Source organism: Acomys minous, assembly GCF_964271855.1.
Source record: "Acomys minous genome assembly, chromosome: 6".
In the NCBI taxonomy this organism is placed as follows: domain Eukaryota; kingdom Metazoa; phylum Chordata; class Mammalia; order Rodentia; family Muridae; genus Acomys; species Acomys minous.
This window is the reverse complement of record NC_140487.1, coordinates 129,156,206-129,184,168: the sequence shown is the minus strand read 5'-3', so window position 1 is coordinate 129,184,168 and position 27,963 is coordinate 129,156,206. Positions and strand designations below refer to the sequence as shown.

General features: G+C 49.2%; 1 protein-coding gene across 3 annotated transcripts; it reads right to left on the bottom strand.

Moving 5' to 3' along the window:
* Positions 1-961: 961 nt before the first annotated feature.
* CDK11B (cyclin dependent kinase 11B) lies at positions 962-27,958 on the bottom strand. 3 transcript variants are annotated; one of them, XM_084785152.1, is made up of 20 exons: positions 27,828-27,958; positions 27,137-27,260; positions 25,793-25,908; positions 23,699-23,826; positions 22,206-22,344; positions 17,090-17,229; positions 11,521-11,643; positions 10,348-10,443; positions 10,085-10,246; positions 9,684-9,749; positions 8,879-9,054; positions 8,004-8,094; positions 3,872-3,993; positions 2,766-2,871; positions 2,434-2,555; positions 2,241-2,348; positions 2,020-2,136; positions 1,696-1,844; positions 1,265-1,454; positions 962-1,183 (listed from the first exon to the last, which is right to left on the bottom strand). In XM_084785152.1, the coding sequence occupies exons 2-20, from the start codon at positions 27,245-27,247 to the stop codon at positions 1,091-1,093; spliced, it is 2,355 nt and encodes a 784-aa protein (XP_084641278.1). In that variant the 5' UTR covers positions 27,248-27,260; positions 27,828-27,958; the 3' UTR covers positions 962-1,090. The 3 variants fall into 3 exon arrangements, with proteins under 3 accessions (XP_084641278.1, XP_084641277.1, XP_084641279.1); XM_084785151.1 differs by having other exon boundaries at positions 10,085-10,249; positions 27,828-27,956; XM_084785153.1 differs by lacking the exon at positions 27,828-27,958 and adding an exon at positions 27,018-27,064 and having other exon boundaries at positions 10,085-10,249; positions 27,137-27,230.
* Positions 27,959-27,963: the final 5 nt, after the last annotated feature.

The following is a 27,963-nucleotide window of genomic DNA, read 5'->3' as shown; positions in this document are numbered from 1 at the left end:
GAGCCATCTCTCCAGCCCCGGTCTCCGTCATCTTAACATTTGAGTATTACTATTTTGTTCTCCGAGATCCGGCTGCCACCCAGAGGAGTGCATTCTCAGCACACCTGCCCCTTGTGTCAAGCTGGCTCTATCTGTTTAAAGTTGATTGGTTAATAGAAAAGGCCTACACTCAGCCAGGGCAGAAATGAGGGGTGGAGCTAAGGTCCGAGAGCTCTGGAGACAGAAGGAGCTTGGGGAGGAACAGAGAGGTGTCTGAAGAGAAAGGAGGAGAGAGGACGGAATCATCATGGGACAAGAAGGCTCCGTGGGCCGGGACGGAGGGAAGCGGTTCAGATGAACAGCACAAGCGAGTGTTCTGCAGTTATGGATGGAGGCAGCCCAGACAGAATGATTACAGCAGATGGCCTGGGAATGGGGCTGGCAAATAATGGGAGGTTGTTTAAGGGGTTAATATCTGCCCCGCCCCAGGTAAAATTAGGCTTATTCTAAAATACAACAGGTGCCTGCCTTTTATTCATTATGAAGAAGGTTGGATAATACTGTCACAATAATTATAGACTAATTTAATAATAATCATTAGCTATTTTTTATATTTATTGCCAACAGGAAGGGTGTGGCATGTGTGATGTCAGAGCGAGATTGTCTGCTCACCCAAGTCTAGGCAGTTAGAAGTTCCCAGGCATGCGGCAAAAGGAATCCCAGAGCTCCTCCAACAAGAGTTTACAACTTCTTAAGACATCTAACAGCCTCATGTATAAAAACCCACTGTGGCTCAAGGTGTCACACACCTGGTTCTGAGGGCCAAGGTTTGTGAGGACGGTGTTGGCTCAGCTGGCCCAGTGAGAAGCAAACAGCTCCAACTGCGCTCCAGCCCAGAAGCTACTGTGGGGAAGGTGGGCTGCCCACTTGGCACCTGTGGGTACCCACGCTTCCTCACCAGGCAAGTTAGACACCTCTCTCCTTACACAAGGAAAACATGATTTAATTCTACAAATTTACAACCTGCCCCACCAAAATAAACAACATGGGGGGAAACTGTAACAACAAGGTTGTCCTGACTCAGCAGATCTTGCCGTCAGGCCCTGTGACCTCAGAACTTGAGGCTGAAGCCAGGGCCAGCAGCTGAGGCTCCCTGGTTGGTGGTGGTGAGGTGGAAGCCCGTCTCCTTCAGGTCGTCGTCACCCTGTGAAATAAGGTGGCCGCCATAAGGAGTGTGCCCCCACGCAGGCTCCCCCATGGGAACCCCACCAGCCACGCCCCTCACCAGCTGGCTGTAGCCCAGGCCGCCCTCAGGGGGCCGAGGACTCGTGCCTCGCTTCACTCTCTGCTGCTCGCTCTTGGCAGGCCATGTGGGGAACATGGACGGGTCGATGGGGAGGGGGGTCTCTCGGAAGTACTCGTGTTTGAGGCCGTCTTCTGCGTTGACCCTCCTTCCAGGGTAGTATGTCAGGAACCTAAGAGAGCGACACGGGCAGTGAGCACTGCTGTGTTGTCAGCGCACTTATGGCCATCGCAGACTGAGCCAAGCCTTCTGCTTTCTTACTGGACACCTGTGGGGCTACGCTGAGATGGAGGGTGAGACCCACTGGGCCTCAGCGTCCCCTAAAACGCGATGTTCCAGGCCTTCCAGGACAATTCTGCAAGAGAGTCAGCCTGGAGCCCAGTGGCTGCAGACTGTGCCACCCTCAGACTTACTTGTTCATGAGGTCAAAGCCCTGATCTGATAACAATGCCCCGAATCTCTTGCGGAGGTTGTTATAGGGGTACTCGCTGAAGGTCATCTTCTTGACTGCTGGGAGGTCATTATAGCCAGGCCAGATTTTCTCACTGGGAGTCCCCAGGTCCTGAAAAACAGGGCTGTGTGAATTAGACATACACTCCATGGCACCCACGTGTGTGTCACTTTGTCAGAGAGGCCACCAAAAGACCAGACTGTGGCCTGGGTCCCCAATCCTGGCCCTAGTTCTGCATAGGTACTGCAAGCCACGCTCAAGACAGATAGGCCAGCCCAACACTCACCTTGAAAACCTTGTTGATTTGATCGATCTCTGACTTCCCAGGGAACAGAGGTTTCTGTGTCAGCAGTTCTCCAAAGATGCAGCCCACTGACCACATGTCCACAGCTGTCGAGTATTCCTGAGAGTCCAGAGGAAATGAGTCAGACGACAGCAGGCCCACAAAGGCGTCAGCCACAAGTATGAATGAGGTTCCCACAGGACAAGGGAGGTTCTCAGACTCACCTTAGCACCGAGCAGCAGCTCTGGGGCACGGTACCACAGGGTGACAACAACTGGGGTGTAGGCCTTGAGGGGTGAGCCATACTCCCGAGCCAGCCCGAAGTCGCCCACCTGCAACAAGGACAGGGTGGCTGTAGGCCAGGTGATGGACTGGCTTTCCAGGGCCTTGGTACTTTCCAGGAAAGCACAGGCTCACCTTGAGAATGCCAGCGTGGCTCAGCAGGAGGTTCGAGGTCTTAAGGTCTCGGTGCAGGATCCAGTTGTCATGGAGGTGCTTTACGCCACTCAGCAGCTGAATCATCAGGGTCTTCACCTCCCCTGCGAGGAGAGACCACACACTCACTCTCTCCCTGTGACAGGAGAGACCACACACTCACTCTCTCCCTGTGACAGGAGAGACCACACACTCACTCTCTCCCTGTGACAGGAGAGACCACACACTCACTCTCTCCCTGTGACAGGAGAGACCACACACTCACTCTCTCCCTGTGACCCGGGGTCCTTGGCTTTGGGGTGGTGCACACGTACCTGGCAGGAAGGGCTGCTTCATGGTCTCCATGAGGCTCTTGAGGTCATGCTCCACATAATTCATCACAATGTAGATCTTGTCCATGTTGCTGCCCACAACAATTTCCTAAGAACCAACAGTCAGCCTGTGAGCCTGGACATGGCTCCGCCCTAATCAACAGTCAGCCCGTGAGCCTGGACATGTCTCTGCCCTAATCAACAGTCAGCCTGTGAGCCTGGACATGTCTCCGCCCTAATCAACAGTCAGCCCGTGAGCCTGGACATGTCTCCGCCCTAATCAACAGTCAGCCTGTGAGCCTGGACATGTCTCTGCCCTAATCAACAGTCAGCCCGTGAGCCTGGACATGGCTCTGCCCTAATCAACAGTCAGCCTGTGAGCCTGGACATGGCTCTGCCCTAATCAACAGTCAGCCTGTGAGCCTGGACATGTCTCTGCCCTAATCAACAGTCAGCCCGTGAGCCTGGACATGGCTCTGCCCTAATCAACAGTCAGCCCGTGAGCCTGGACATGGCTCTGCCCTAATCAACAGTCAGCCTGTGAGCCTGGACATGTCTCCGCCCTAATCAACAGTCAGCCCGTGAGCCTGGACATGTCTCCGCCCTAATCAACAGTCAGCCTGTGAGCCTGGACATGGCTCCGCCCTAATCAACAGTCAGCCCGTGAGCCTGGACATGTCTCCGCCCTAATCAACAGTCAGCCTGTGAGCCTGGACATGTCTCCGCCCTAATCAACAGTCAGCCTGTGAGCCTGGACATGTCTCCGCCCTAATCAACAGTCAGCCCGTGAGCCTGGACATGTCTCCGCCCTAATCAACAGTCAGCCTGTGAGCCTGGACATGTCTCCGCCCTAATCAACAGTCAGCCTGTGAGCCTGGACATGTCTCCGCCCTAATCAACAGTCAGCCTGTGAGCCTGGACATGGCTCCGCCCTAATCAACAGTCAGCCCGTGGGCCTGGACATGGCTCCTACCTCCAGCCCCACCCAACCTGAAACTGAAGACACACATCTTAGGAGGCTAATGTCTCTTGAAATACTAATGCCTGACCTCTCAGGGGACAAGTCTCCCACACAGGCAGGAAATGCAGATGTGGAGACTGAGCCTTACTCTGACAGTGACGATATTGGGGTGCTGGGCCTTGAGGATGGTGTTTATCTCCCTCAGTGAGGTGATTGGGAAGCCTTCCTTCTCCTTCTCCATCTTCAACCGCTTCAGAGCCACAATTTCATCTGTGAAAAACAGTGGGCAAAATGGGCATAGTGGCTCATGCTTATAATCCCAACACTCAGAAGCTGAGGCAGGAGCACTGTTGTGAGTTTGAGGACAGCTTGGCTAGAGAGAGGGACAATGTATAAACAAAACAAGACCAAGCCAGGTGTGGTGGCGCACACCTTTAATCTCAGCACTGAGAGGTGGGCAGACTCCGTAAGTTCAGGGTCAGCCTGGTCTATGAGGGTTACACAGAGAGAGCCTGTCTTTTTTTCTTTTCTTTTCTTTTTAAAGATTTACTTATTATGTATACAGTGCTTTGCCTGCATGTCCGCCTGCACACCAGCAAAGGGCACCAGATCACATTATAGATGGTTGTGAGCCACTATGTATTTGCTGGAAATTGAACTCAAATTGTTTTTTTCCCCAAACATGCAGGGATGGTTTAATATATGCAAACCAGTAATGTTAAAAATCACATAAACGGACTCAGGAACAGGAACTACATGGTTATCTTGACAGACGCCAAGAAAAAGCTTTGTGACAATATCCAACATTGCTCACATTAAGATTCTCGAGGGAAAAAAATCTCAATAAAGGATAAAGTAAATGTGATACACTTACAACTAACATATCAGGTGGGAGAAGCTCAAAAGCATTTCCCGGGGCTGCAGATGGCTCAGCAGGTAAGAGCACTCACTACTCTCACAGAGGCCCGGTAGCTCCCAGTGTCCATGTGGCCAGTCTCCGTCCTCTTTGGCTTCCTCAGGCATCAGCCATGCACATGGTTCACAGACAGACATGCACGTCACACACCTGCACACACTAGTGTGAGGAACACAACAGGAAGCCCATCTGCTCCATCCTTTAGCAGGGTTTCTCTGTGTGGCCCTGGCTCTCCCGGAACTCACTCTGCTGGAGGCTGGCCTCCAACTCAGAGACTCGGCTGTCTCTGTTTGCTGACAGCTGGGACTAAGCTGGGACTGCACTCTTATTCAGTACAGTACCAGAAGCCTTAGCAAACAAAATGGATACAAACAAGAAAACTAAAATATTTCTATTTACAGACGGTATGAATATTTATCTATAATAGTTGTCCTGACTAGTTTTTCCCCACCTGGAGACGGGGTCTCTGTGCAGCCTTGGCTGTCCTGGACTCACTTTGTAGACCAGGCTGGCCTTGAACTCACAGCAATCTGCCTGCCTCTGCCTCCTAAGTGCTGGGATTAAAGACATGCGCCACCATGCTCAGCTGTCCTGACTAGTTTTATGTCAACTTGACACAGGCTAGAGTCATCTAAAATGAAAAAAAAAAACAAAAACCTCAACTGAGTAAATGCTTCCTTAAGACATTTTTTTTTTTCATTTCTTGGGTTTTGTTTGTTTGTTTGTTTGTTTTGGTTTTTCGAGACAGGGTTTCTCTGTGTAGCCTTGGCTGTCCTGGACACTCACTTTGTAGACCAGGCTGGCCTTGAACTCACAGCGATCCGCCCGCCTCTGCCTCCCAAGTGCTGGGATTAAAGGCGTGCACCACCACGCCCAGCTTGCTTTTTGTTTTTTTAAGACAAAATTTCTCTGTGTGACAACCCTGACTATCCTGAAACTCACTTTGTAGACCAGGCTGGCCTTGAACTCACAGAAATCTGCCTGCCTTTGCTGGAATCAAAGGCATGTACCACTACCACCCAATTGTAAGGCATTTTCTTAGTGACTGATGGTGGAGGGCCCAGCCCATTGTGGGTGGTGCTATTCTTGGGTTGGTGGCTCAGGGTTCTGTAAGAAAGCAGGCTGGGGGAGCTGGAGAGATGGCTCCATGGTTAAGAGCACGCTGCTCTGCCAGAGGACCAGAGTTCAATTCCCAGCAAATACATGGTGGCTCACAACCATCAGTAATGGGGTCTGGTGGCCTCTACTTTCATGAGTACATGCAGACAGAGCAGTCACAAGAAAAAAGCAAGCAAGCAGGCTGAGCAGCCAGTCGGCAGCACCCCTCTGTGGGGTCTTTGCATCAGCTCCTATGTCCAGGTTCCTGCCCTGACTTCCTACTACTGGAGGCACAGAGGTTCTAGTTTTGGAAAATCATATATTAAGTGAGAGAGTGTTGAAGATTTATGTGGGTTTTTGTATGTATGAACATTTACTGCGTCACGTGTATGCCTGGTGCCTGAGGAGATGCAGAGAACCTGAGCTGCAGCCAGCTGTGAGCTGCACACGTGAGCTGGGAACTGAACTAGGTCCTGCAAGAACAGCAAGTGCGCTTAACTGCCTAGCCATCCCTCTCGGCCCTGGGTCCTAGCGTTGACGTAGGACCTGAGCTGTGCTTTACTTGAAGTGTCTGTAGAGCTTGGGAGGGAAGGAACCTCGGAAGCCCTGAAATCAAGCCAGGCCACGGCCACTGCTCTTGGTTTCCTGTCATAACCAGACGGGAAGACCCTACACACTCACAGAAATCAAGCTGGAACTGGCCAGGAAGGACATGCCCTCCTCCTGGCTAGCTTTCATAGGGTTGGAGATGCTATGCAGGCCGCTGGAGGAGAGAAAGCATCAGCAGTCAGGGACGCTTCTTTCTGTAGTGAGTGGTGGTTAATGCAAAGACTCATAACTGATCAAAGAGATCGGAGTAAGTGACTGTTGAGTGCTCATCCCTCCATGGACACGTGAGCACCCCAGCCCAAGGCTCAGGAAACATCATGGAAGAGGAGGAAGGAGTACAAGAGCCGAAGGCTGAGGAAGAGCACGGTAAATGCCGTCTTTTGGACATGACATGCTTGTCACACGCATGATCTCACAGTATCCGTTGTTCAAGCTAGTCAACTTTACAGGATGGCCTGGGTTCTCCTCACGGGGTGGAACATGCTCCAGCGAGGGCCACACCCAGGCATGGGCTGGCAGCACTAACTGAGCCAAGGAGTTAGAGACTTAGGGAAGAGAAAAAGGTGAGGGGGGATACGGGGTGGGGATGTCAAGGACATATTGTGTACATGTATGATCAAGACATACTGTGTACACGCATGACATTGTCAGAGAATAAAATGTAAAAATCATGTACTGGAGCGGGAGAGATGGCTCAACAGTTAAGAGTATTTGCTGTGCTTTCAGATGGCCTGAGCTTTGTTTCTCAGCACCTACGTCAGATGACTCACAACTTCCTGTAATTCCAGCTCTAGGGACCCCAACACCAACTTCTGGCTGCTGTGGGCATCTGTACTCATGAGCACATGAAACCTCCCCATATAAGCATAAATACTGAAAACTCACATTAAAAAAATCAACCAAGTACCCCAGAAGACATAAATGTGGACTAAAAACCATAACGTGGCTAGGTGTGCTGGCACACGCCCTAATCCTAGCATTCAGGAGGGCTGCAAGTTCAAAGCTAGCCTAGTCAATATAGAAAGTTCCAGGCCAACCCTGAGTACTCATAGTAAGACAACATCTCTAATCCCAGCACGTAGGAGGCAGGCAGATTTTAGGAGTTCACGGCCGTTCTAGTCTACACAGGGAGTCCAAGCCAGTGCGACCCTGTCCCCAAAACAGAAAGAAAGTAACAGAAGAATAAGGAAATCCCAGGCAAGGAGCGTAATACAGTGGTGAAGTGCCTAGAATTCCAGCATGCACATAACAAGGAAAGGCCCCAACTTATGGTATAAAAGCGCTGTTTGGTCTTCTTGCCCTTCTTCACCTCTGATACCAAGACGCTCAGGAACTCACTGTGTGATCTAAGAACTGGTGCAAGGTTCACAGGTACAGAGTGGCCTGAGAACTGGCATCACGGAAAGGGCCGGGCTGCCTCCCCAGACCTCACGTGCTGGCCGTGCACAGGCGGGAGAGCCCTCACGTGCTGGCCGTGCACACCACAGGCCAGCTGCTCAGGGCTCAACACTCTACACAAAGACCACCAAAGGCTCTCCAGGGAAACCACTGCCCGTCACAATTCCCAGGACTGAGCCTGTGCAGGGCAGGGGCAACCAACTCATCTCCCCAGAGCGGCCTGAGCTTTCTGCCCCGCCACTCCTTAGCAGACACCCACCTGTCTTCTTGTCCTTCGCTCTGTAGACCACCCCATAGGTGCCTTCCTCAATCCTGTTCAGGCACTGGAACTCCTCTACGCTCCGGCACCCCTGTGGAGGAAGCAGGGCATGAGGGCTACACAGTCGTATCTGAGAGCCTGGCACCCTATTTGTACCCTGTCCGGGGTGGGCGTGCTGGAGAACTAGCAGAAGTGACCTCTGCAGAACAGAGCATGCACGTGGGAGCTAAGAATAAAAACAACCTGTTCCTTTCTCTGCTTCTCCCAAGACCACCTACCACTTTTGCATGAGTGAAAGCACGTCTTTTACGACATCCTCGGCCTGGTGAGGGCGTGGCCGGCCTGCCCTAGTGACAGCCTTCCATGCACACCGTGGCCGGGTGCCACTGCTCTGCTCGGTCTAAGGCCACACTCATTGTCTGGAAGCACCAAGTGGAGGGCAGGTGACAAGGGCTCAGGAAGGAGGTATATCACCCAGGAGGACCATACCCTCTAAATCCTCCAGGCAGTGTCACCCACTCACAGGCATTTTCCTAAACAAAAGTTTGCAGCCGCCAGGTGTGGTGGCGCTCGCCTTTAATCCCAGCACTTGGGAAGCAGAGGCAGGTGGATTGCTCTGGGTTTGAGGTCAGTCTGGTCTACAAAGTGAGTCCAGGACAGCCAGGGCTACACAGAGAGACCCTTGCCATGTCGAGGGATCACACAGAAGCAACAACACACAGCTCACGGGACCCAATAAGGCCCACAGTGCTCCAGGCACAAGGAAGGACCCTGACTCCTGCACAGAGAGCGTCCAGACCTCAGAAGCACGCTAGGCTGTAGCACCTACTTAGGCTGTGGACTGTCAAAGCAGGGAAGCAGCCGAGGAACCTGACCTGCAGGGCTGGCAGGTACTTGGGCAGCTCTTGCTTCAGCTCAATGGGCGACAGGGCTGGAGAGTCAGGCACGTAGTCTCCTTCCGTTGGGGCGCTGCTCTGTGGGGTCCCCTCACCCATTTCTTCCTCCCCTTCATCACTGTCCCCAGAGTCTCGGTCAAATCTTGACTCTGGAACTTTAAAAGTTAAATCTAGTTACAGAAGAGGAGAAACTAAGTACAACCAACTCTCTTCCTGCTCCGGGGCTGCTGGAAGTGATGCACTGTGTTCTCCATGAAGGCGCCACACAAGGCCAACCCCTGGGAAGGCACCTGACGAGGCCTGTAGCCCTCAGGCAGACAGAAGCAGAGGCACAACTAGACCCCGGCTCATAGATAAGGGCAGCTACCACACGCAGTGGGTGGGCCCAGAACTCATGTCCACGAGGCCACGCCCTGTTGGCTGCTAGATGGCAGGCCAGGCCTCCCCTATCCTAAGAGTGCATATGCCATCAGACCCCAGAACCTGCTCTGCAACACAGCCTCGTTCCCACAGTGGGCACGGAGCAGGAAGCCAGCCAAACAAAGCTGCTTTCTGCCAAGGAATGTCAGCTACGGTGGGCACAGGCTACAAAGTGACCAACGGTGTCCTCTGGGAGTCACTACACCTCTCAGCTTGCTACCTCTGTTAACGGTTCTCTACAGCTCCCAGGGAAAACCTTGAAGTGACAGGGTCACTGTGTGCTGTGATGGTTTGTATTAACAGGCCCAGCCTCACTCAGAGCTTCGCTTCCCAGGGGCAGATGCCACCACAAAGAGGTTCTCACCAACCAAGATGTGGTTTTCGTTTTCTCCCTCTTCATCTTCACTCATTTCTTCATCACTTACTTCTTCTGCAAAAAAGGACAGTGTCTGCTCAGATGAGTGCGGAGCTGGGAACTAGCTATGGACTGCCAGTTCAGCCCCCGTCAGGCGGATCTCACAGTCAGCAAGAGGTGGTCCTGGGGCCTGAATCCTGGGCCTCACATACACTAGGCCAGCGAGGCCCCATTGAACCACATCCCCAGTCCCAATCCCGGAGTCCATGTGCATGTCACAAGGTGAGGCGGCTGTCCTTGGTGTGGGCGCACATGACACTTTGAGCTGCTCCTCTGAAGAACCTAACTCTACACAGGGAGCATACAGCTCTGCAACTGCAACGGGTCCGCAGGGCCCGCCAGCTCCTCACCTGCAGACTGCTCTGAGGCTTCTTCAGAGTTGCTCCCGGTCTCCTCTTCTTCCTCCTCCTCCTCCTCTTCCTCTTCTTCCTCTGATTCTTCACTGGTGCTCCCTTCTTCCTCTTCCTCCTCTTCTTCTTCCTCTTCCTCCTCCTCAGAGCCTGAGCCTGATTCTGCTACAGAATAAAACAGAGCCACAGGGTAAGCCCTGGCCTCCTCTTGGCAGCAGCAGCCAGGCTTCTGCAGGTGGCTCCAGCCGGGCAGCCTCCCTTACCTGACGAGGACTCGGCTGAGCTGCTTTTCCTCTCACTGTCACTGATGTCCTGTAGGTCTGACAACAGGTCTCTTTCTTCCATTTTCTCTTCTTTTACTTGTAAAATAACCATACACAGGCAAATTTGGAGATATATTTTAAAATTACTGTTTCTTTCTAAAATTATTTTATTTATGTATCTTTATATTATGAGTGTGTATGCCCGCATGTATGTGCACATAAGTGTGCCTGGTGCACGCTGAGACCAGAAGAGGTTACTGGATCCCCTGTAACTAACGTTACAAATAGTCGAGAGTGCTGGGACAGAATCCAGGTCCTCTGCAGGAGCAGCAAATGCTCTTAACCACTTATCCAAATCTCCACGCTTATTTTTTTATTTGTTGAGACAGGGTCTCATATACCTCAGGCTGGCCTAAAGCTTACTATACTAGCAGAGAATGACCCTGAGCTTCTGATCCCTCTGTTTCTCCCTCCTGAGGACTGGAGTTAAAGCCCTGTCGACCAGACTAATTTTTTTTTTTAATTGTAGTACCTAGGATCAAAAGCTGGTAGAAAGTTACATGTAGCTACACAACGATCAACAGAAAACAGTTCTGTCCACATATTATAATTAGGAGAACAACTTCCAAAAGACCAGCCACGCATCTCAGCAGAGAAACAGGCGCCTCGTTTGGAGCCTGTGCAGATGACTCCTCTTCCATCACGCAGATCCCAGGCATCACATGTGGCAAGAGCTTTTACCAGAGCCACCAACACATGATTTTATTGTGAATAAGACACTGCTTGGCAAGGTTTTCCTTAATTTCATAAACTGCTTCCACCTCACACCTCTTTTTCCTCCCGAGACAGGGTTTCTCTGTGTATCCTTGGCTGTCCTGGACTCGCTTTCTGTACCAGGCTGGCCTTGAACTCACAGAGATCTGCCTGCCTCTGTCTCCCTGAGTGCTGAGATTACAGATGTGCACCACTGCACCTGGCTTCCCCTCCACCCAACATTTTTAAAATAAACTTTTCAGGTTAGCATATAATACAAAATAATAGGTTATATTATAGAACTTTAATACACACCATGATAGTTAAAAAACAAAGAAACAACAACAACAACAACAAAACCCCAACATTTCATGTTCAAATATTTCCCAGGAAAGACAGTTCATGCTTGCCTGGCCTCACCTGGCTTCCGGTTGTCTCCCAGCTCAAAGCGTTCTCGCGGTGGCCGCAGAGGGCTGCGGCTCCAGTGGCCAACCTTTCCCTTCTCACCGTAGTCCTCCCTCATGGTGCGGTGATGTGCGGACACTGTACACACAGAACAGAGAGGGGTGCTGCTGGAGGAGGCTTCCCACCATGGCTTCGCTACCACGGCGGTGTCCGTGGGGGCTACACACCCACTCAGCATTAGCAGATTCAACATTACAGCCAAACTCATTTGGAAAAAGCTCCAAGCTGGAGGTTATCAACTGAGCAGGGGACCTTCTTAAATGTTCTTCCCTGGTCACAGAGGCCAACGGGAGAAAGAATTCTGCAAAGACAGTGGTGTGCAAAATGTCAGGCAGCACCTCAGTAACGCGGCCTGTGATGCAATTAGTGTGGAGCTCAGATCGGTGGAGGGTCTTCACGTTCCAGGGTAGTGTGGATAACAACTGGTTAATTCTGGTCAATTTGGCTGTTAACATAGCAGAAGCTGCCCACCCTTGTCTGCAGGTCAATCAGTTATTCTGGGTTCCAGAGTAGTTTGCAGGTAAAAAGGACTTGTCCAGTCATCAAAGACCTATGCTCCCAGAGAGATAAAGCAGCCAGGCTATTAAGACTGCACCTGACTCTCAGACGTTAGATGTTTAAGGGCCTGGACATTACAGCAGTCTCATGTGCAGGGAAGGCTAGAAAGTGACAGGCAGACAGATCGGACACAGGAGGGTGTGCTAAGCCAGCTATCAGTACAGACAGCGCTGACATTCACAGCAAGCCCTGAGGAGGGGTCTGACCTCAGACTCACAACAAACACTCAGGTTAAATAACAAACAAACAAACAAGACCCAGTACCCCAGCAGAGTAGTGCATGCTTTGAATCCCAGCACAGGAAAGCTGAGGCAGAGGCAGGTCTAGTTCTGTGAGTTGGAGGTCAGCTTGATGTACATAGTGAATTCTTGGACATAGAGAGACTATCTCAAAAAACAAAACAACTAAATTAAAAAAAAAAAAAAAAGAACAACTAACCCCCTCAAACAAACAAACAAACAAAAAACCCTCCTAACTGTGCTGAATAGTTTTGTGTCAACTTGACACAAGCTAGTCATTTGACAGGAGGAAATCTCAATTAAGAAAACAATTCTAAGCCTGGTAGTGGTGGCACACGCCTTTAATCCCAGCACTCAGGAAGCAGAGGCAGGCAGATCTCCCGGAGTTCGAAGCCAGCCTGGTCTGCACAGTTCAGGACAGCCAGGAATGCACAGAAAAACCCTGTCTCGAAAAACAAAAGAACAAAACAAAACAAAATAAAAAGAAGAGAGAAGGAAAGAAAAGAAAAAGATTCTATAAGACAGGGCTATAGGGACTGATGGGAGAAGGCTCAGGGCACTGTAGTTGGTGCTATCCTGAGCTGGTGGTCCTGGGTTCTATAAGAAAGCAAGCTGAAAGCCGGGCGTGGTGGCACACGCCTTTAATCCCAGCACTCGGGAGGCAGAGGTAGGCGGATCGATGTGAGTTCGAGACCAGCCTGGTCTACAAAGTGAGTCCAGGACGGCCAAGGCTACACAGAGAGACCCTGTCTCAAAAAACAAAAAAACAAAACAAAAAAACAAAAAAAAAACAAAAAAAAAACAAAAAAAAAAAAAAAAAAAAGAAAGAAAGAAAGCTGAGCTAGCCTTGAGAAACAAGGTGGAAAGTAGCGCTCCTCCATGGCCTCTGCATCCTGGTTCCTGTCCTGACTTCCTTTGATGATGAACTGTGATGCGGAAGTGTAACCCAAATAAACCCTTTTCTGCTCGAGTTGCTTAGGTCATGAAGGGTCACCACAGCAACGCTGACCCTGACTAAGACACCAAACAAACAAACAAACAAACAAATGCAAACAACTTTACTCCCAGCACTTGGGAGGCAGAGGCAGGTGGATCCCTTTGATTTGGAGGCCAGCCTGGTCTACACAGTGAGCTCCAGGACAGCCAGGGCTGTGTATAGACACTGTCTCAAATACAAACAAACAAAACAAGAAAACACACACACACAAGACATTCAAAGAAACAACAATGTTTGTCCCTGTTAATGTAGGTGTGATGGAAGGTGCCAACGAGAACAGTCTGAAGACGACCTATAGAAACGGCCTGGGGAAATGGAAGAGAGTCACCAGTCTACATCCCTCCTCAGAGAAAGTGTGTGGCTGGTGTCCATGCGGTGGTACCATGGTCCACACGCTTGACTTCTCTGGCAAGGAGCCTACCTGCTGCCTGGCCTGTGGTGAGATGAAGGCTAACTGAGGTAAGTCCATGCTGGTTGCCTAGCAATGGCTCAGAAGTATAAAGAAACTGCGCTGTCCTACTTGCCTCAGTCTAGAGCACAGGAGGAAAGGGGACTGCAGAGGGCACTGTCCCATGCCTCTGGCTTTGAGTAGGACCCCTTCTATCACTGTTTTCTTTGAAAATGCCTTCATGGAAACAAACAAAAAATAAGACTTTAAGACAACTATTTTAAAGATGCTCAAAGAACTAAAGATGTAGTCCCTGAGTGTACTGCGTAGGAACTGTCAAAAGAGCAGCACCTCCTCAGCCTGCAGCCGTCATGAGGAACCACCACAGGAGCTGTCCACAGTGGCAGCATCTCCTCTCCAGCCTCCCCAAGCAGCTCTGCAGGGATGGTGCCTAAGCCCAGCTGCCTGTGCGTCGGAAGGAAGGTCTTCCCGCCCTGACCAAGGACCCAATGCAGGGAAACGGGGCTGAGAAAAGCCACCAACCCCTTAGCTCCCCAAGCTCAGGACTTGCACTCCCACCAATCCTCACTTTGGAAATTTCTGCCTTGAAAAGCTCCATCCCCCAAGAAACCCTGCCCTGGCTCAGTTCCCTGATGTCCTTTCCCGGGAACAGGGCAGCCAAGCCTGGCTTCCTCCCCATGTCCTTCCTGGGAGCAGGGCAGCCAAGCCTGGCTTCCTCCCTCCACACCCTGGACCCTCATCGGAAGAAGCCCAGAAGCAATGAAGAGGGGTGAACAAGTGAAGCTGGGGATGCCCTCCCCTGGGAGCTGCAACAGCACTGCTGAGGAGGCCTCCTCTCGGGGCTGTGTGGTCCCCAGGCTTCTGAGCAGGAAGACCAACAGATGTGGCCAAAGTTAAAGAAGCGATGCCACAAACATAAAAGTCCCAATAACCCCACAGTAACCACAGTCAGGCCTGCTGATGACACCAGAACCCAACAGTAACCACAGTCAGGCCTGCTGATGACGCCAGAACCCAACAGTAACCACAGTCAGGCCTGCTGATGACGCCAGAACCCAACAGTAACCACAGTCAGGCCTGCTGATGACGCCAGAGCTCAACAGTAACCACAGTCAGGCCTGCTGATAACATCAGAACCCAACAGTAACCACAGTCAGGCCTGCTGATGACGCCAGAATCCAACAGTAACCACAGTCAGGCCTGCGGATGACGTCAGAACTCAACAGTTGACACAGTCAGGCCTGCTGATGACGCCAGAGCCCAACAGTAACCACAGTCAGGCCTGCTGATGACGCCAGAACTCGACAGTAACCACAGTCAGGCCTGCTGATGACGCCAGAACTCAACAGTAACCACAGTCAGGCCTGCTGATGACACCGGAACCCAACAGTTGACACAGTCAGGCCTGCTGATGACACCGGAACCCAACAGTTGACACAGTCAGGCCTGCTGATGACACCGGAACTCAACAGTTGACACAGTCAGGCCTGCTGATGACACCGGAACTCAACAGTTGACACAGTCAGGCCTGCTGATGACGCCAGAGCCCAACAGTAACCACAGTCAGGCCTGCTGATGACACCGGAACTCAACAGTTGACACAGTCAGGCCTGCTGATGACGCCAGAGCCCAACAGTTGACACAGTCAGGCCTGCTGATGATGCCAGAGCCCAACAGTTGACACAGTCAGGCCTGCTGATGATGCCAGAGCCCAACAGTTGACACAGTCAGGCCTGCTGATGATGCCAGAGCCCAACAGTTGACACAGTCAGGCCTGCTGATGACGCCAGAGCCCAACAGTTGACACAGTCAGGCCTGCTGATGACGCCAGAGCCCAACAGTTGACACAGTCAGGCCTGCTGATGACGCAGAGCGCCAGGATATGGTGGCCTGGGGAAGAATGACTGCTGAGAATTCAGTGCCGTACCAGGATACTTGGAGAGTCCAGCCAAAAGAAAAAAAGATTCACAATGGAAATACTTAACCCACCATAAGGATCCAAGAGCAGATCTGAGTAGGCAGAAAACAGACTCAGTAAACTGAAAGATATAGCAATGAAAACTACAGAACCTAAGAAACAGGAAGCAAAACCACTGAAGAAAAATACTGATACCAGAGAGGCCTGTGGGCACCAATAGATGACCTGAGGTGACTGAGTCCAGTAAGGGTCAGAGGGCGACAGATAGCACAGTGAAGTTTGTGCTGAGACGCAGACTTTCAGAAGACACGAACACTAACATTCACACTGCTCAACATATTCCAAGAAGGGAGTTCAAAACCCAGGAGACACAGTACAATGAAACTGCTTTCCGGTGTAAGGTAACAACTGTGTTAGCTCTTTGTTGGCTAATGTATTTTTAAATATACAACATTCAGAGATGAATTTTTTTGTGATAAGAGCAACTAAATTAGCTTCAGAGGGATAAAGGAAACAGAACTTGCAAGTTACTGAAGTAAAACTAGTGTCAATTCAGACTTAGAATGTCCTATATGTCCCCATGGTGACCACACAAACAGACAAACTAGACACAGCATAAACACAAAAGAAAGTGAGAAATGAATTCAAGTGTTTGGCTTAAGAAAAGAGGGAGCTGGAGAGCTGGCTCAGGGGTTAAGGGCACTTGCTCTTGCAAACGACCCAAGTTCCATTCCCCACACCCACAGGGGGCTTACCACCTTCTAGGGCACCAGGCACACATGATGCACAGATGTACATGCAAGTCAAAACACTCATACACGTAAGATAAAAATTAATAAAACTAAAACAAAAAATACAAGGGAAGCAGATCAGTGATACAAAGGATGACAATAAAGCAGAAATAAGGGACAAAACTATTATATATTAATATATATTAATACCATATAAATAGCAAAATGACAAAAGTAAGCCTCTCCTATCAGCCAGTCTTCAAAAATAAAGTCCGATGCAAATTTGAGTCCTGCCACCCACACAGATGCCCACACTGGTCTGTAGCTCCAGTCCCTGGGGATATGACACCCTTTTCAGGTAGATCTCTAAGGACAGCAGGCACACACACTCAATACAAAGACATATACAATGCAAACCAAATACTCATAAAAACAATAAAAATAAAATAAATCCTTTTAAAGGGGTAAAATAGATAATAGGCAGATATTGCCATGAAATTTAACATGAAGGAAAACAGGGTATAGGACCACAAACTCCTTTTGCCTCTCTTCAGAGTGTCTTTCAGGCAAGGCTGACACCACAGGCGCTGTCAGGGCAACACAGGAGTGAACTCCACAGGCAACCCCTCAGAGCCACCCAGGGGGCCCAGGGGTGAAGAGGTGGCGCCCTACCTTCCCTGCGGGCTTCCCTCTCCTTGCGGCGCTCCTCCGCCCTCCGCTCGCGCTCCTTCTGCTGCTCCCGCTGCTCCTTCTGCTGCTCCCGCATCTTGCGCTCGCGCTCCCTCTTCCTCTCTAACTGCTCCAGGCGGTCCCTGGAGGAAGCACAGCAAGCCATCCCGTGCCTGCCCCCCCACGGGAAGCAGTTTTCTTTTTTGGGGGGTGGGGGCAGGGAGGGATATTGAGACAGGGTTTCTCTGTGTAGCCCTGGCTGTCCAGGAACTCACTCTGTAGACTGTGCTGGCCTTGAACTCAGAGATCTGCCTGCCTCTGCCTCCCAGGTTCTGGGATCAAAGGAGTGTGCCACCACTGCCTGGCACAAGTTTTTTTCTTGGGTCAGGCTGCTTGTTTTCTGCTCAGTTATGTTGTGTACTTGCACACTCACGCTGTGAGCCCACAAACGGCTTCTCAGGTGTTGACAGCAGCAAAAGGCAAGGCACAAGAGGAGGCTGTCATGTCAGACTCCACACATCGGCTCTGCTGCTTCCACTGGCAGCTCTGGGAGAACACAGCATGTAGCCATATTGCCATGGCTAGACAAAAGGTTCTGTTTCTAGAGGGGTGTGTGTGTGTGTGTTAGGACAGGGTCTCTCTGTGTAGCCTCTGTGTAGCCTTGACTGTCCTGGACTCACTTTGTAGACCAGGCTGGCCTTGAACTCACAGCGATCCGCCTGCCTCTGCCTCCCGAGTGCTGGGATTAAAGGCGTGCGCCACCACTGCCCAGCCCACCTGATGTGTTGTTTTAATTCATGGTACTTTTATTTGAACTTTTCATTTGTTAGGGTTTTCCTATGTCTCCTGGACTGGCCTTAAGCTTTCAGTAATTCTTCTGCCTGAGCCCTAAGAGCTGGCAATTCAAGGAAATACTTCAAGGCCTGGCGATTTTTACTATCTACTGGGGGAGTGTGGGGCTGAGAGAGAGTCTTCACAATGTAGCTGAGGCTGGTCTGGAACTCATTATGGAAACCAGGCTGGTCTCAAACTCAAAGATCCATTCGCCTCTACCTTTCCAGCCATGTCTGCACAAACCCCTCTACTGACGGGAACACTCACGTTCCAGCCATTCCCAGCCTGAGGTTCGTCCTGAGGGTATAAACTATCAAGGCCCCCAGTCTCTGCTTACCAAGAAATGTCTTTATTTTTCTTTCACTGTTGTACAAAAGTTCTATCAGACACAGAGTCCCCAGCTGAGATATTTTGCTAAAAGGTGTAGGTCTAACATCTTAGCCCCACGCCACCATTCTCACAGGAAGTGCAGCCCCACCCTGCTGGGGGCTCACTGAGTTACTTGGATGGTCACTGCTTAGGAACCGGTCCTTCTGCCTCTTTCTGCTCCGAGGACCCGTTACAGGAGGTACACATGGTACCATGGACGCTGGCGTACACACAGCCCACTGAGTTCTTCAGAGAGGATAATGCCTACTCCTCTATTAAGTACAGTCCACACTGAGCTCCTCACACAGGGTAACTACTCCTCTATTAAGTACAGTCCACACTGAGCTCCTCACACAGGGTAACTACTCCTCTATTAAGTACAGTCCACACTGAGCTCCTCACACAGGGTAACTGCTCCTCTATTAAGTACAGTCCACACTGAGCTCCTCACACAGGGTAACTGCTCCTCTATTAAGTACAGTCCACACTGAGCTCCTCACACAGGGTAACTGCTCCTCTATTAAGTACAGTCCACACCCAGCTCCTCACACAGGGTAACTGCTCCTCTATTAAGTACAGTCCACACCCAGCTCCTCACACAGGGTAACTGCTCCTCTATTAAGTACAGTCCACACCCAGCTCCTCACACAGGGTAACTACTCCTCTATTAAGTACAGTCCACACTGAGCTCCTCACACAGGGTAACTGCTCCTCTATTAAGTACAGTCCACACTGAGCTCCTCACACAGGGTAACTGCTCCTCTATTAAGTACAGTCCACACTGAGCTCCTCACACAGGGTAACTACTCCTCTATTAAGTACAGTCCACACTGAGCTCCTCACACAGGGTAACTACTCCTCTATTAAGTACAGTCCACACTGAGCTCCTCACACAGGGTAACTGCTCCTCTATTAAGTACAGTCCACACTGAGCTCCTCACACAGGGTAACTGCTCCTCTATTAAGTACAGTCCACACTGAGCTCCTCACACAGGGTAACTGCTCCTCTATTAAGTACAGTCCACACCCAGCTCCTCACACAGGGTAACTGCTCCTCTATTAAGTACAGTCCACACCCAGCTCCTCACACAGGGTAACTGCTCCTCTATTAAGTACAGTCCACACCCAGCTCCTCACACAGGGTAACTACTCCTCTATTAAGTACAGTCCACACTGAGCTCCTCACACAGGGTAACTGCTCCTCTATTAAGTACAGTCCACACTGAGCTCCTCACACAGGGTAACTGCTCCTCTATTAAGTACAGTCCACACTGAGCTCCTCACACAGGGTAACTGCTCCTCTATTAAGTACAGTCCACACCCAGTTCCTCACACAGGGTAACTGCTCCTCTATTAAGTACAGTCCACACCCAGCTCCTCACACAGGGTAACTACTCCTCTATTAAGTACAGTGTACACCCAGTTTTAGCTAATTCCCCAGGCATGTCACCTCTGTAGTCTATGTGATCTGTTTTGGTTTTTCGAGGCAGGGTTTCTCTGTGTAGCCCTGGCTGTCCTGGACTCACTTTGTAAACTAGGCTGGTCTCAAACTGACACAAATCTGCCCGCATCTGTGTCCCATAATGCTGAGATTATATAAATTAAATAAATTAATTTTATATGTATGACTGTTTTGTACATGTGTGTGCCATGTGCTTGCTGGTGCCTGTGGAGATCAGACAGGTATTAGGTCCCCTCTAAATGTAGCTACAGGTAGTTATAAGTGCAGTTGTAACTGCGGAACCATCTTTCCAGCCCCTCACCCCCACTGCCTTCCAAAACAGGGTCTCTTGTATCCCAGGGTGGTTTTAAACCCACACTATGTTGCCAATTATAACAGAACTTCTGATCCTCCTGTAGGTCAGTGTCTACTCCTCTGTAAAGAATGGTTATATCCAGCCACTGCTGGCCTGAGAGTGACTGCTGAGCACACCAAGGGCTTCAGCGGAAACCAACAACTGTCTTGTTTTTGAAGACAGGGTTTCTCTGTATAGCCTTAGCTGTCCTGGAAATAGCTCTGTAGATCAGCTGGCCTTGAATTCACAGAGATTCACCTGCCTCTGCCTCCAAAGTGCTGGGTTAAAGGCTTTAAAATGAATATTTAGTTGAGGTAAGAAGACACAGCTACTCTGGGTTAAGCCATTCCCTATGTAACAGATTTTTAACCATGTAAGGACGGAGAAAGTGGGGCCAGAGAGATGGCCCGGTGGTTAGGAGTTCCTACTGCTCTTGTAAAGCTTGTACCACAGCAGGCAGCTCACAGCCACCTGTCGTTCCAGCTCCAGAGGACACAACACTTCTGACCTCTCAGGGCACCTATGCTCACATGCACAAGCATACCCATACACATAATTTAAAACCAACAAAAAAGCTGGAGAGAAAGCAGGAGAGAGGGAGAGGGAGGGAGGGAGGGGGAGAGAGAGGGGGGGGGGGGAAGAGGGGGGGAAGGGGGGGGAGATCTTTAAGAGTGGATTAAGTGGGCTGGAGAGATGGCTCAGAGGTTTAAGAGCACCAGTTGTTCTTCCAAAGGTCCCGAGTTCAATTCCCAGCAACCACATGGTGGCTCACAACCATCTGTAATGAGATCTGGTGCCTTTGTGTGGTGGGCAGGCACACATATGGGCAGAATACTGTATAAATAATAAATCAAAATTTAAAAAAGTGGAGAAAGTAAGCTAAAAACTAATGAACACTCCTTAATTTATCACTCTGCTCTTTTTAAAAAGATTTGCTTACTTATGTTATATGAGTGCTCTGGTTTCATGCACACCAGAAGAGGGAATCAGAGAGCATTGCAGAGGGTTCTGAGCCACCATGTAGATGGCTCAGATGAACTCAGGACCTCAGGAAGAGCTGCCAGTGCTCTTACCTGCTGAGCCACCTGTCCAGCCCCCGCTCTCTGCCCCTGACTGTGGATGTAATATGTTTAGCTGGTTCAATTTCCAGGCACTGTCTGCTCTGCAGTGATGAATTGTACCTGAAACTGTGAAACAAATAAACCCTTTCGCCCTGAAGTTGCTTCTGTCTGAGCATTTATTGTGCCAGGAAAGGAAACCAAACCAAACAGCAAACAAGCCTGTACTAGGCACTGGCCTGCGACAGGATTCAGGCCACGAGCTGGAACAACGTCCTCTAGGTGCTGCCAGATTCTCCCCTTTGTTTCTTTCTTGTTTGCTTTTTTAAGAAAAGGTCTCACTCTGTAGCCACAGCTGTCTCAGAATTTGCTATGTAGATCAGGTTGGCCTAAAATTCAAAGAGGTCTGTCTGCCTACACCTCACTGAACCACAGCTTTAACGTAACCCAGTATTTAGCCAGGTTGGGGGCACACCTTTAATCCCAGCACTCAAGGAGGCAGAGGCAGGTGGATCTCTGTAAGTTTGAAGCCAGCCAGGTCTACAGAGTGAGTCCAGGACAGCCAGGACAACACAGAGAAACCCTGTCTCAAAAAACCAAAATAAATAAATAAACAAATTTGAAAAATAAAGTAAAATAAATAAAGTAACCTAGAAAGACTCCATGTTCCTAAAAGAAGTTGGCTCACTTCCCAATGCAGAGGGTCAGGACTAGTCAGAAAACACCAATCTTCCTACTGTGCCTTGACTCTCAACCCCACGGCTTCACATCACCCTCAATGCCTGAGTGCTTATCTGGTAACTTGTGTCAGTTAATCACCTTAACAGTCTAAAATGACTCAGGGGACAAAGGGACAACTGTCTTAAGGTGGAAAGGCACACCTTAATGTGGGTATCACCATTTGGTGGACTTGGGTCCCAGAAGAAATAAAAGAGAAAGATGAGGATTAACGCTTATTCTTTTGTTTCCTGCTGCAGATATAATATAGCCTGCTGCCCACGCTCCTGCCACCTTAAACCCTCCTCCCGCAGCCCTGCAGCACACTCCCCCGGCTGGCCTCACCTCTCCCTCCTGGAGTGCTCTCTGGCCATCTCCCTCCTCTTCTGTCGTTCCCACTCTCTGCGAGCTTTGTCCTGTTCTTCTCGATGGCGTTTCCGACGTTCGTGCTCTCTTTCCTTTTCTTTGACTCTCGCGTGCTTCCCTAGTGAGAGATGAGCAACATGTGAAGAGCCTCGGCTGACTAACTTACACCTGAAAATCACATCAAGAAAGAAACAATGGGACTAGATAGAAGGCTCGCAGTTAAGAGGGCCTGAGCCAGGAGGCTCACAACCACCTGTAACTGCAGCCCCCAGGGACCTGAGGTCTTCCCCTGACCGTCTGCCTGATGAGTGAGTTTACGTTCAGCGTGTGCACCAGGTGCTGAGGAGGCGGGAGCACACTGCAGCCCCTGACATCTGAGCTGTGGGAGCTGAAGGATGTCTGATGTAAGGGCAAGGACAGCAGTGCGCACTCTGCACCTCTGAGCTGTCTTGCTAGCCCTGATTTTCATCTTCCTTTTCTGTTTTTCTGTTTTTGGTTTTTCAAGACAGGGTTTCTCTGTGTAGCCCTGGATGTCCTGGACTTGCACTGGAGACCAGGCTGGCCTCGAACTCACAGTGACCCCCCGCCTCTGCACATCTGGCCCATTTTTTTTCACCTTTTTTTTTTTATTTTTTTCGCCTTTCTTAATGTTATATCACAACATATTATTTTCATAACTTTAAAAAAATTAGTACTTGCCGGGCGTGGTGGCGCATGCCTTTAATCCCAGCACTTGGGAGGCAGAGGCAGTGAAAGACTTTGTCTCAAAAAAACAGGATAGAGATGCCAGGTGTGGTGGCACATACCTTTAATCCTAGCACTCAAGAGGCAGATGGATCTCTGTGAGTTCGAGGGCAGCCTGGTCTACAAATCGAATTCTAGGACAGCCAAACTACACATGAAAAACACAAAACAACAACAACAACAACAACAACAAAACACTATTCATACACAATACAGAACAAAAAGGCTCTTTCACCATATTTTCTCATCATATTATAAAACCACATTAGCAACTGCACTTACAATAGTAAGAGTTAAACAGGCCTCAGGGTCTGTCTTCCCGGTGCTCCTGAGAACCCTCTGGAAGCTAGGTAGCAGAAAATGCATGTAACCCCGGGACAGGAAGCAGATAGAGGAGAGCCCTGGGGGCTGGAGGCCAAGTGGAGCTACTTAGCAAGGTCTTGCTTTTAAGAAATGTTATTTAAAACAAACAAAACAGAAGTTCTTAGTATTGGTACAAGACCAAACCTCTCAAGTCTAATGGGACCTGACCCCAACATCCACTTTTTTTTTTTTTTTGGTGTTTTTACCTATACATATTGAATTACAGCCACTGTGTACGTAGACAATGACGTCAAAGCAAGGTACGAGGGGAGAGAGGAAAACAGAGCAGCAGGAGCGTCTACAGTGCTTTAGGGGCACCGTGAAGAAGGCTGGCCCTGACCCGGGAGACAGCGCAGCTCCCATACCTCCCTCCGCTGAATGGCTACGGTGTCTGCGCTTTTCTTTCCTTTTTTCATCTTTTCTGTGATGGGCTTTTTCCTTCCGAGACATTTGCTGGGGTGGTTTGATGGCCAGAGAATCATCTTCCTCTCCTCTGAAATAAACGAGAGACACACCATGATGGCAGATGCAGGGACCAGAGTACATCCAAAGGAAAGCATTATTCCACAGAATAAAGTTCAGCTCCTGCCATCATCTGAGCAAAGCTGAAGTTGAAGCGATTTTAAGACTCAGATGAAACATATGAGAGATCAATGTGGAGTGTAGAATTAAAAGCCTTTCTTTAGGGAGGGGCATGCTCACTCATTCATTGTCTTTTTTTTTTTATTAGCAAATGTTTAATTTTTATTTATTTATTTTCTTCCTTAAAAAAAAAGCTGTTTATTCACTTTACATCCTGGTTATAACCTCCTCCCCTCCTCTTCATTTTCTTGATTGTGGTGTTGATTTCATGGCCAAGTTAAAATGTGTCAAATCATACGTTATACACAATTCATTTAGCTATTTATACTCCGCTAAGGCTGCCGAAGTCCTGTAATTTTTAATTAGCTTTAACAAAGCCAAAAGTTCATTTATCAGTACTTTCAACTAATCCTTTTAACACCAAGATTCTAGAAGAATTTACACTCTGAGCTTCTTAGAACTATGCAATCTTAACTTTTGCTTTTACTTCTTTTAGCTATCTTACAGGATAGTAGAAGAAAACAAATGACAGCACATCACCACACTGAAACAGTCATCAGACGTACATGTTGGCACCAATACTGCTGACAGTGGCCCCCTGAATCAATCTGGGTTCCTTCTGACATTGCAGACTTACCCAACAGGAGAGACACTGAATGTATTATCTAGATGGTGCTGCCCTGACTGAAGAATTATCACAAAGGACTACATGCTCATGTTGTCGTCATAACGGACACTTCACAAAAGCAAACCTGCACCAGGCAGGCATGGTGGTGCACACCTGTGAACCCCAGCACTTGGGGGGCACAGACAGGTGCTTTATTTATTTATTTATTTATTTTCTTTTGAGACAGGGTTTCTCTGTGTAGCCTTGGCTGCCCTACACTCACTTTGTAGATCAGGCTGGCCTCGAACTCACAGGGATCCACCTGCCTCCCCCTCAGAGTGCTGGGATTAAAGGTGTGCACCACCACACCTGGTTTTTTATAAGTGGATTTTTGAGTTCAAGGATTTATATAGTAAACTCCAGGACAGCCAGGTCTACAGAGAGAGACCGTCTCATAACAAACAAAAAACCTAAACATACAAAAATTTAACTTAAAAAAAAAAAAAGATTCATTTACGTGTCCAAATGTTTTCCTACATATACATATGTGTATATTACATGTGCACGGTGGTCAAAAAGGGGACAGTCAGATTTTCTGGAACTAGACTCACAGTAGTTATGAGCCACCATGACCGCATAGTTGCTGAACCAAACCTGGGTCCACTGTAAGAGCAACAACCACTCTTAAGCACTCAGCCCCCATACTAGCCCCCAGCTTTTCAGAGTAACACTGCAAAAAGGCAGGCCAGGGTCTAGAGATGGCCCAGTAGCTCACAGCACCTGCTGTTCCTAATGAGAAGATCCAAGTTCGGTTCCCAGGACACATACTGAACATCTCACAACTTTTGTTTTCAAGACAGGATTTCTCTGTGTAGCCCTGGCTGTCCTAGACTTAATCTGTACACCAGGCTGGCCCTGAACTCAAGAGAGATATTAACTTGCCTCTGCTTCCTGAGTTTCGGGACTAAAGACCACCACCCCAAGTTCACAGCATCCTTTCCCTCCAGCTTTGGGAGATCTGATGTCCTCGTCTGGCTTCTGTGGGCGAACTTACTCACATACGCACTCACTTACTCTCCAGCCAAATTCCAAAACAAAAAACAAACAAACAAACAAACAAAAAACCCCACAACAACCAGAAAAAACCACAAAGCTCATGCTTCAAGTAGTTAACAGTTCTGCATGGGACACAGTCACAATAACCCGGGGCACATCTGGCCCATGGGCTACAGGTTAAAGATAACCACCACAGCACCTTACACTTGCTCACCTGTCTTCCATGGAACCCTCTCTTCTATATGGCGAGTTTCTGATTGTGATTTCCATCCGGTGATCTCTCAGCTCCCCCTCCTCAAGGGAATCCCTTTTGGAATCCCGGTCATCAGACTAAGAAGCAAAGGAAACCAAGACAGTAAGTCATTTTCCTTATAGATAACCTTTCTTCTTTTTCTGATCTATGAAAAATATCTTGTTATGCAGCTCAGTCTGGCTTCCAACTAGAAACCTGCCTTAATCCCCTACATGCTAAGGTTACCTTACCTTACTAAAGATACAGTTTTTTGAGAGAGGGTCTCACTATATAGTTGGCTGGCTTTGAACTCAAGAGATCTGTCTGCCTCAGCCTCCTGAGTTCTGGAGTGTTAGGATTAAAGACTGTGCAGTCTAAACATATTTTTAATGTTAGCTGAAGTTTGTTAACTAACTTTAAACATTCACTTTGGGTACAGTCGTAACAAAATGTAAAAACTGTTGTTTAAAATTCTGTAATCAAGCCAGACAGGTGAGGTAACCCACAACTTTAATCCCAGCACTCGGGAGGCAGAGGCAGGCGGATGGCCTGGTCTACAAAGTGAATCCAGGATACCCAAGGCTAGACAGAGAGACCCTGTCTCAGAAAACAGACAGACAAACAAACAAACAAATAATAAAAAAAATTCTGTAATCAATATCACTTTTTTGGGGGGGGTAACCCAAAACCTGAGAACAGAAAGTTTAAAACACCATATACGAAAAGGAACATGAGGTTGTGCCAAGAATGTTAGTTTTTTTTATGAGCCAAAATTAAGACCTTAGTTGGACTTTTACATATCACATAGGATAGGATGTGTGTATGTGACACAAACACACACACACACACTTCAAACGATCTCTTCCTCATCTTACCAAAAGAAGTACTTATCCAATGTTTCTTATCTAGTCACCTAAAAACCCTGGAGTATGTCACCATCCAAACCAAGGTAATTACAAGGCACTCACTCTGAATGCAAGAAAAGTCCCCACTATATTAAAAATGGCTGGAAATGGTACAATGAATGAATTAGTCATGAAATGAGACACATTAGTCTGGTGGTACTAACGAGTCTAGGTCCAGAACATTTCACTTTTTAAGGATATATTCTCATGTAGATACAGCTTCAGTGTGTTATTAATCTACCTTCATCGTCAACTGAGTATATGAATGTTTTTGTTAATTTTAGAATAGATTTTGGGCTCACCTGTGACATTTGGAAGTACAAAAGAACTTCACCGAAGAAGCGTTGTTCTAATGGAAAAACGAGGGCAAAGAAATTAAATCTCCTTTAAGAAAACCACTTACTTAAAAAGCATAGCTTACATTTTTCAAGCGTTTTATCTCTGCTTTCTCCTCTTGTTCCTTCCTTCGTTTCTTTTCCTGGAGAATCTCATCTAACGTTTTCACTTTCCAAGAGTCCTTTTCATCACCCATTTGAGTTAAAACACTGCAAAAAGAGAAATAATTCAAGCAACCTCGGGGCACAGAAAGCTATGGTCTGCCGCTCTGTCTTCTCCGAATGCTTATGACTAATCGTTAGTGCTTCATAAGTCCAGGAAGTCCCGGTAAGCAGGAAGACTCCTGCCTGAATGTAATGTCTCTTCTGTCATTCCTGTGAGGTTTCGGGCAACCCAGACCACCTCGGTTCACTGTGGGGTAAAACGCAACCTGATATCACCATCCACGTCAAAGTACTGTCCTAGCGTGAAAGACCATCCCGGTCAAAGCTCTCATTTCAGTGCCTGGCGCTCAACAAGCTCTGCTTCAGGCGTCGAAAGGCGGTGTGGGAAGGTTCCCGCGGCGGGAGGCCTGGCTGACAGGCGAGATCACACACAGGACCCCCGCACGGCTCCTCCATTCGAGGGGCCAGTCTCGCCCGCCTGAGTGCCGGGGCCTGCCGCCTCTCCCGCCCTCAGGTCCGCGTGGAGCAAGACCGGACGCGGCAGCACCACGTCGCTAGCCGCGGCTCTTCAGGGGCCAGTCAACCCGCATCTCCTCTCCCGCCGCCACTCACCCCTGCGCCGCCACAGCCGCCGCCACAGCCGCCGGTCCTGGAGTCCGAGAAGAAACAGTGCCCGGCGCGCGCCAGGAACGTCGTCACTTTCCCAACCGGACGCATGCTGATGACGCACCCAGGAAGCGTCCTCGCT